Below are 9,830 nucleotides of genomic sequence, written 5' to 3'. Positions count from 1 at the left end.
GGAAGGGAATGGAGCTCCAGGTGGTACTTCTGCAGCCATTGCTCTCTCCATATGGGTTGTGGGCTAGCCTGAGGAAGTACTTTCAGCCCCAGAGAGGGGCAGGTAGGGAGAGACTGCAGTGTTGAGGGGCAGAAGACCCTGGAGGACTCTCCCACTTGTGCCAGTGTGCAGCAGGCAGCAGCTGAGGAGTGCAAGCAGCAGGTAAGGGCGATCAGAGGACTGCCAATCAACCCAGGTACCGAGGGCCAGGATGTTGGAGCTACCATCCTGACCGCAGTTGATTTCCACAACAAGAGGAGTAAGGTCAGAGGTGGCATGGGCAAGTTGGGAGCCAGGGAGGTGCTGCCCAGCATAGAAGCCTCCCATACCAGGTCATTCTCTGACCAAAGACCGAAAATTAACTGATAAGGAAAGTGACCCAGTGGGTATTTCATGGACTGAGCACTCAACTTTGGTTCACAGATGGGGGATTAATTGATGGAAGTATTTGGTTTTTTTGTTGGTTATGACCAATTGAGTCCTGAGTTGATTTGTTTTGTTGAATTTGGCCCTCGGTGCGTGTAAGGACAGTTGGCATGGGGCATTGACCCCAAAGACAATGCTGGACCAGTCAAATTAAGGCTGGTTGGGGGAAATTGGGTAAAAAAAGAAAAAGAAATTGATGTAAATTTGCATGTGCCTCCTCCGTCAGCAGAGGACAGGGTTTTGCCCCCAGGATAAGCATGTCATACAACACTGAGGAAGTGGTAACAGTGGGGTGTAGGGGAGGTGGAGCCCAACAAAGATGCTCCTTTGCCAGGCCCAAGGTGTATCACCCAGTGGAACTAGCTCCCCAACAGAAGTAAGATCAAAGTCTTGGCAGGTGAGAGAATAACAACAAAAAACAGCTGCGTGATAGTGTGGCTCCTTTCACCCTGTTGTCACTCATCAGGAGGGTGTCAGGCTAGAGGAGACGCAGGCCTTACAGCACTTACCCTTGATACTCCTATAAATGGGGAAAATCACGCAGCCAAACAAGTCAACCATTGAAAAACAATCTAATGGAGAGTAGGGGTTTCAATCTGATCTTGAACACCTCCCCATCTTTTCCCCCATACATATGAAGTGAAGTTTCATCAAGTAGGGATCTTATCCCGAGTTTGCATTGTTGAACAAAGTCTCTTTACACTTATAGCAAGGGTTTGATTTCTTTTGAAGGCTGAAACTCAATTGCAGCAGCGTCCTTCTAAAGAGAAGGGAGATAGCCTGTTCTCAGTGGTGGCAGATGACAGAATGAGGAGCAATGATCTCAAGTTGCAACAAGGAAAGTTTAGATTAGATATCAGGCAGAACTTTCTCACTAGGAGGGTAGTAAAGCACTAGAATAGGTTAGCCTGAGAGGTTGTGGAATCCCCATCCTTGGGGGTTTTTAAGTCCTGGCTAGAAAAACTCATGGGTGGGATGATCTAGTTGGGGATGGTTGTGCTTCGAGCAGGAGATTGGCCTAGATGACTTCCTGAGGTCCCTCCCAACCCTAATTTTCTATGATTTTTATGCAATTTGATTTAATGATTCTTGCTTTTTTAAGTGTTACAAATGATGTGTGCTCCCTCTTTATTTTTGAGAGGCAAGGATTTTCCATAGCGGTTATTAGACCAACTTGATTAGTTAGGAAAACTGTTGGACAAGCTTTGGGCCATGAAGTGCTCTTCTTCAGGTCTGTAGCAGGTCTGCCATTTTATTCAGTGAGGACAGGAAATCAGGTGAGCATCCAACATTGTTCTTACCCATCAACTCCAGACTTCAAATTTAAATGTAATGGGTGTCCTTATCTCTTGAGGGTAATAAATAGCATTTATATAGTAATGCACACATTCAAAAGCTTTGAAATCATTAACTGTATTTGATTCCATCTTTGTATCTTTTTCTTTTTGAACAAGAATGAACTTACCTGCTTCCTGGACTCTGTTCACCGCCTTTGTGCAAAAACCAGTTCCAGGAGCCTGAATAAGAAGGCTCTTTCTGAAGTACAAATATATCCAGGCTCTGACCTGTGTGCTGAGATAATCACATAGTTCATTGAATCCACATGGCAGCATTTTCCTTGGCACAATGATATGTTAGTGCTTACCATGCTACAAACCATGATTGTAGTGGGGAAATCTGGACACTCATGCCACACTGCCACAGCTGCTGGTGCCCAGTCCAGAGATTTATGGGTGTTTTTCACATGGTGCCATGCACTTTGTGAGAAGCTTCCTTCACAGAGACCTGGAAGGTACGAGCACAGGAAAACCTGGGTACAGAGAGATGGTTAGTTGGTCCCATTTACAAAACTGATACATCATGTCTGAATCCAGATACAGCCTTACAATTATGTCACATTCCTTTTTGTGATCAGGAGATAGGCAGCTCATGGGGAGGGGGAAGGGAGGCAGGAGGGGCACATGTCCCCCTGAGATCGGCCACTGCCGCTGGCTTCTGCGGGCAGTCGCCTCTTGCCCCCCACCCCACTGACGCCCACTAATTGTACCCCCACAATCTCAGGAGGCACCAGTCATTCATGGATCAGAATGAAAATGATATATAGAGTCAGGAACCATGTCATCTATATTGTGGCTGGTCACTAAGCATAGAACCAGCATTGCTACCACCTGGTTACAAATCTACTTAAAAACCTGCCCCTTTGAGCCTTTTATAGATGTGCATACCAAGACATAGCAGTGGGTTATATTTGGCACCTTGTGTTCATGTCTGTAAACTACAGAAACACAACTATGGTTACTTGCATGTTTTCATGGCCTTGTGCACTTCTGAACATGCTTAAATGCATATGCTGTTGAGGACAATATTAGAGATTGAAAGACTGTGTCTGTAAATACACCTATATTTAATAAGGTACACAGCAAAACATGTCAGCTGAAAGCATGAGAGCCTGATTCCTTTAAGCTACTCATGGGGATGCCTGAGTGGTAATAGACTATTTCTGGTGTCTTAGGTTGAGACATAACAGCTTTAAATAGCTTGGGCATTGGGGAGTTCATAGGAACACAAAACAACATCCACAGCCCTAGATATGTTATTTTCCTCATGGTCCACATCGTATCTTACAGCACCTGTTTGTAATGATCATAAGCAGCAGCCTTTTCAAGTGTGAAAAAAATTAAAACTGGATTCCCCCTCCACCCCCAGCCAGTCCTTGGCAGTGATTACACTGTTACAATACAAGCACATTTATTACTATTATTGCCATCATTTACAGATATTTACATGCCTCAAACAGTACTGTGTATCCAAATAGTCCAGTCAGGGGGTGGTTCTGTGCAGTCCCCCACCTGCTTCAGCATGAAGGGCAGAATTAGCGATCCATAGACAATGTGTCACAGGAAGCATTCTGTCAAGTGCAGAGACCAGGAGCATTCCTCCTCAGCAATAGTACCTGGTAACTCAGTTCTGGCCTACGGGCAAGAAAGAGCCTCTGTCATCATCCTGCCACCCGGCACAATGAGAACGATTAAAGTTATTTCCTGGTAGGGTCTGGCTTCCTTTCTCAACCCCAGTTAGGGGAAAATGGAGGCTTATCTTCATCTGTCATAGCCTCTTTTTCTCTCCCTCTCTATTAAAGAGGCATTTTTCTCTTGTGGAGGCAAATTGTTAGCAGTTTTCACTGTTTCCTTAATGGAAACTCTGCACGGAGTGCTCAAGTTAATCTGAGGTTCACCATGAACTTCCCTTTCTTTTAACCCTTTTTTTCTTTGATGGTTTATTCCTGTTGATTCCTGACTTTCTTGTGATCATTTGCTCTATTCTCATCAAGAGTTGCACTCATTAGGAAGAGTTATCAGACTAAGCCTGTTTTTTCTGTTGTGCAGCTTTGCTCTCAAGATAAACACATGGAACTATAATAAAAGGGCCTGAAGGATCCCACCGTACCTTTGGGAATAGACTGAGTCACTTTAGTGCCCTTCTTCCATACATTTCCATTTTGGTATAATATGCCATCCCACAGGATCTTAATTCTTGAGTACAGCAAAAGAGCAGAAACATAAAGATGAAACAAAGGAATACAGAGGTCAGAGCAATATGCATCCACTATAGCGTTGGCCTTCATTCTTGGGCTACTGATATTGTGCAGGAGGTAGTATATGTCTTGCAGCATCAGATCCCCTTGCTGTCTTCTAGTAGATGGCAGTGATACCAAGAGGCTCTGCAGTGCCTTCCAGCTTTGTTTTAGAGCCAAAAAGTAGTCAGTCATGGCAGAGAGAGGAAATAAATGAAAGCCCCTCTTCAGTGAGGTGTGTTGATAGTTGTCTGAGTAGAGCAATGCACTGCCAACCAAGGGACTCAAGTTCTGAACTCAACCTGGAACCTTTAACTTTTGGTGTGGGGGAGAAGAAGACTGGAACTCTTCTAGGTGTTGTGTGCTCTTTCTTCCCACTGAGTGGCTGGGTAAAGAACTGCTGCAGATTGTTCATCCTTTCTGTCACAAAGCAGAGACAGAGAAGTGTTGGGGCAGCTGTAATGAGAAAGGGTCCATGTGTACATCTGCAAAATGTGAAAGGGGAGCGTGGGCAGAGAGGCTCCCTAGAGTGACAGTGCAGCACTGAAAAAAATTACTAGCTGGCGGTATGTGCACCAGATGAAGAGACAGTTGCTTACAAGATGCAACTCCACAAAGTACACAGTTGGGAGGAAAGGAGCTCGGATCGTTTTACCAGGTTATTTCCTTGCACCCTATTTATGAGGCAGCATTGCTTGGAGATGCCTGATAAATTTGTCCCCCTCTTTAGCTAGTGGGAGGGACAGAAAGTGCTTTGGCTATTATCTTACTGCTCTAGAATCCTCTAGCTGTTGCAATAGGTAAGTCTCTGATACATCTTGCCTAGTTTCTTAGCTGCTGCGAGGAGGAAGAGAGGAAGTGGGTTTCCCACAATCTCTTTCTTCTCCCTGCTGAATGACTCCAGTGTCATCTCTCTTTTATTCCATTAACAGCTTTCCCAAAAACCATAAAATAGACAAGATTCCTGACATTTACACTGCTGCCCACCAGTTTCTGAAAGAGCAGTGGATCTCCCCTGCTCAGCTATCCAATAGAGCTCTAAGAAGCAATAGTACACACATTCATGCTGCCTCTCTCCAGACTGGTTTGAATTCTGCTGGTTTATCTTAACAACCAGAAAGACAGAGATTCTAATATCAAGTTGACTTTGTGCATCTGCTTAATTAGGGGACCAAATTATACCTACTGGTTAGTACCAGTTGGCATAATTTCTAGGGCTATGTGAAATTTCACCGCCAGTTTTGTTTTGACACTGTTTTGACCCATTTCGAGGTCGAAACAACAACATCAAAATGAACAGATGTAGTTGAAACAGCCTCAAAACCAAACGAGGCAAGTTGAAACATTTTGCCATTTCAATGCTTTGCCCATAGGCTATAATGGGGAAGGTTGAAACAGCCTATAACTTTGTCATTTCTGGCCTGATGTGGATGAAACTTGCAGGAATGGTAGCCCCATCTGAGGGCATGAAGCCTGCCAAGTTTCAAGGAGATAGGTGCAGGGGGTTCGGGGAAACTGCACCCCAAAGTTTTGAAAGCAAAACCTGTGTTATGTGTGTTAAGCCACAGTGGGGTCAAAACTGCAGGTATGTTAGCCCCTGTGGAGGCCACAAAGCCTGTTAAGTTTCAAGGAGCTCAGCTGTGTATTGAGCTGGTCCCTGAGTGAATCATGATTGATTGCCTAACACAGTAGCTAGCTAGCATAACGAGTTAATGAGCAAGAATTAACACCTAGGAAACCACAGACTAAGGAGAGGAAAGAATCGGTAGAGCTGGGAACTGCTTCTGCCCAAAGACAGACACAGTCAGTTGCACAAGCACCCATGTCACGAGTTTTGCCTGTCAGCAGCTAGAGGTGCAGGGCCCCCGATCCCCCCCGCACCTGTCTCCTTAACAGCTGGCAGGCTTTGTGGCTGCAGCAGGGCCTAGCAGCCTGGCCTGCAGTAGTTTCCCCACCTCCTGTGCCCCAAGACAGACATGGTTGCACAAGCATCCATGACATGAGTTTTGCCTGTCAGCAGCTAGAGGTGCAGGGCCCCAGAACCCAGACACCCCTGCACCTACCTCCTTGACAGCTGGCAGGCTTCGTGGCCATAGCAGGGGCTAGCAGGCTTGCAGCTTTCACCCTGCTGTGCCTTAACACACACACACTGTCACCCATGTCACGAGTTTTGCTTGTCTGCAGCTTGAGGTACAGTTTCCCCCAAACCTACCTCTTTGAAACTTGGCAGGCTTCATGCCCTCAGATAGGGCTACCATTCCTGCAAGTTTCATTCAAATCAAGCCAGAAATGACAAAGTTATAGGCTGTTTTGTCCTTCCCCATTATATCCTATGGGTGAAACATCTAAACAGTTTCGCCGTTTCGACCCTGTTTTGACCAGAACAGAACAGAACAGAACGGAACAGCTGTTTCAAATCGAAACAAAATTGAAACGAAACGCTGTTCCATCGAAACACTGGTCGAAACAGAACACTGCCATTTTGCACAGCCCTAATTGGTACCTAATTAAGCAGAGTCAAAGTCAACTTGATATTAGAGTCTTTTTCTGGTTGTGAAGTTAAACTGGCAGAATTCAAACCAGTCTGGAGAGGGGACTTGAGACATCAGCTTAGTCAGGAAGCTACGACTGCTTATTTGGGATTGCTGTTGCAGGTAAGAGCCTTGGGACATACATGTTATGAAAGGAGAAACACGAGGAATTATGAATACTGCACATGCAGAACTGAGCAGTGGGAGGTTGCTGACTCATATCACTGATAGAGCTGTCTTCGGTTAATCTGGTGTCTGATCCTGTGCTATTAATTCCAGAAATTGGCCAAGTCTGTATTTGCCACCAAATATCTCTGCTTTCACTAGAAAATTGTTGTATAAAGCATCAGGGAACATATCAATTATTCACCCAGCTGGAGTCAGCACAGCTACAAATAGTACTTTCTTCCCTCTGCCTCCCTTTTCTTTATTTTTCCCTTCCCCTTCCCCTTCCTTTCCTTTCCTTTCCTTTTTTTAACAACAGACTGGTAAGATCATAATGTTGTCAGTGCTTTAGTTTATAATTATCCTATAATAATACATATGTACCATATACTTTTGCATTTGAAATTTCATATTTGTAAATGGCACCATCTGTCAGGTATCTGGAAAGCTGCTTATATCAAGAAGTTGTACACTGGGACATCTTAAGGAACATATCTCTATAACAACATTGCAAAGTGCAATTCTGCTTTGAAAAGTCTCTCTCCAAAAACGACAGTATGAGATTCCTTGTTTATAGTCTGTTGGTGAATTCCGTGTGCAGTGTGCTTAACTAAAAGTGTTGTATTTTGTAGTTGTGGCCTTGTAGACATCACCTGGGCTCTCAGTGTTCAGAACATTTTTTTCTCTTCTTGTGCGTTTTTGCCAGTAATCAACAGTAACAAAGATTTTGGCCATGAAATGTGACCCAAGTAATCCTTGTTCTAGTCCATTTCTTTCCCGGGCCTTTCACTGGTGAATTTAGATCTTGCCTACTCATCACTTTAACTGGTTTGTTTGTTTGTTTAAATTAAGTCAGTGAAATCTGTGCAATCTCTGCATATAGACTAGCCCTCATTAAATAATTCTGCTAGCGAAGCATGAGCTATGATAGACTACAGTTCACACTTCCTTAACTGAGCTGGTCTGGAGGGCAAACAGGTGCAAAAAAAGTGCTGTTTTGTCACTGAAGTCTGCAGATGCAGTTCTAAATCAACACAAAAGGAGTAGCACTGCCTTTTTCTTATCTAGTCAGTTTTCAGAATAGGCCTACATTTGGGGGTACAGAGGAATGGGCATGAGATCCTCTGGAAGAAAAACAGGTTTGTGGCATATCAGTCAGTGGGTGATGGGTTCTCAGCCCTTGCCCATCAGGGAGATCTTGGCAGAGAACTGAATTGCATGACTGGACAGATGAATAAGGTGTAAACATTCTTCGTAATTGCTCTCCTTACTCCCCTGCCCCTATTACAGGTAGGCAAATGTAGCTTTGATTGGGCTCTTTTCCTGTGCATTGGTGAAAACACATTTTCTGGTTAGCGAGCAGCTCCTTTTGAGAACAACCCCTGATCTATACTGCTGTACACGGTTCACTCTCCTATTTCTCTCTGCCTGGTTCAGCTCATTTTTGTGGTTTTCAGCCCTGCATTGGGAGAGAGCCTATTTCAAGAAGCTTTATTTTATGCTGATACTTATTGCTCCCTGGCTTATCTGCTGCCCTAAAAGAGGAGGAAGAATGAGTCTCCAAAGCCTGGTTGACCAGGAGCTGCACTGGCTTGCCTTCCCATCTGTGCCCCAGTTTCATGGGGTTCAGTGGGAAAGGCTGAGACCCCTCCAAGCAATCAGGAGAGAGAGAAAGTAGTGTCCAAAGCAAAGTGCTTCTCTAGTAGGGGGAGAGGCTAATCCTGCTGACAGGGAGCCAGCCTTCTTGTGCAGATGGGGGAGGAGGGGTGCTGCCCCCACCTCCCCTCCAGAGGAAAGAGGCTCATTCATTGGAGGAGAATGGCTCCCCTTTCCCGATGCCATGCTTGGCCTGGTGGCGGACAAGGTGGGTGGACTGGGTGAAGGCCTTGCTGCACTGGGAGCATCTGTAGGGCCTCTCGCCTGTGTGCACCCGCGCATGCTGGGTGAGCTGGGAGGCGTGCCGGAAGGCCTTGCCACAGTCCGAGCACAAGTAGGTTTTCTCCCCGCTATGGATTTGCTGGTGCCGCTTGAGAGTGGAGGAGCGGGCGAAGGCCTGGCCGCACTGGCCACAGGAAAAGGGACGCTCCCCAGTATGGATACGCTGGTGGCGGATGAGGCGGGAGGACTGGGCGAAGGCCATGCCACACTCAGAGCACTTGAAAGGACGCTGGCCTGTGTGCAGCGTCTGGTGCTCGAAGAGATTGGAGGACTTGGTGAAGGCCTTGCCGCAGACAGAGCAGGAGAAGGGGCGCTCACCAGTGTGGACCCGCTGGTGCTCCACCATGCGACTGGCCACGGCGAACTCCTTGCCACAGTCGGGGCATGGGAAGGGTTTCTCACCCAGGTGGGTGCGCTGGTGGCGCAGCAGGGACAGTGGCTTGTTGAAGGTCTTGCCACAGTCTGGGCAGGGGAAGGGCTTGTCATTGCTGTGCATGTTGCGCTGGTGCTTGCGCAGGTCAGAAGAGCGCACAAAGGCCTTCTCACAGTCCAGGCACTGGTAGGGCTTCTCGCCTGTGTGCGTGCGGATGTGCTTGCGGTAGTCTGAGGACCAGGTGTAGGCCTTGATGCAGAAGGGGCACTTGTAGGGGCGCTCACCTGTGTGCAGCCGCCGGTGCTGCTGCAGTGTGCCCTGGTGGGAGTAGGCCTTGCCACACAGCTCGCAGGCATATGGCTTGGCCCCACTGTGGGTATCGATGTGGCTCAGCAGGTTGCTGGATTTCTTAAAGGCCCGCCCACACTGCACACACTTGTAAGGCCGCTCATCTGCCTCACTGCCTGTCACTTGGGTTGCCATCCGGATCCGCCTCATCGCATCTGCTTTCAGGGCCCCGACACTGCCTGCCACCTCGCCCAGCTTTTTGGTGGCTTTCAGGGGCAGCCGCTTCACTGTTCTCCTGCCTTTCAGGGAAAGGTCTTTGCTGCCCCCCGGCTTGCTGGAGTCTACACCCAGGTTTCCTGGGAATGCCCCCGCCTCGGCTTTCCTGCGTGTGTAGGTCTGAATGCTTTCTGTGCCATTGCAAGACAGGCTGTCCCCAGAGGGATCAAAGTCACTGTCTAGGGTAACTACAGTGTCCACATAGTCTCCAGAGCTTGGC

The 9,830-nt window shown here is 47.0% G+C and overlaps 1 protein-coding gene across 1 annotated transcript in view; it reads right to left on the bottom strand.

Annotated features, from left to right (window-relative positions):
- Positions 1–6,339: 6,339 nt before the first annotated feature.
- The window catches only part of ZNF648 (zinc finger protein 648), a 15,204-nt gene continuing 11,713 nt past the window's right edge, over positions 6,340–9,830 (bottom strand). The window contains exon 3 of the mRNA XM_025206185.1: positions 6,340–9,789. Coding sequence (XP_025061970.1) covers positions 8,537–9,789 — 1,253 coding nt within the window. The 3' untranslated portion in view covers positions 6,340–8,536. The remainder of the gene's footprint in view (positions 9,790–9,830) is intronic.

The sequence above is a fragment of the Alligator sinensis genome, unplaced genomic scaffold, assembly GCF_000455745.1.
Source record: "Alligator sinensis unplaced genomic scaffold, ASM45574v1 scaffold471_2, whole genome shotgun sequence".
Classification (NCBI taxonomy): domain Eukaryota; kingdom Metazoa; phylum Chordata; order Crocodylia; family Alligatoridae; genus Alligator; species Alligator sinensis.
Note: the sequence above shows the minus strand (reverse complement) of the source record. Positions and strands in the feature narration are given on the sequence as shown.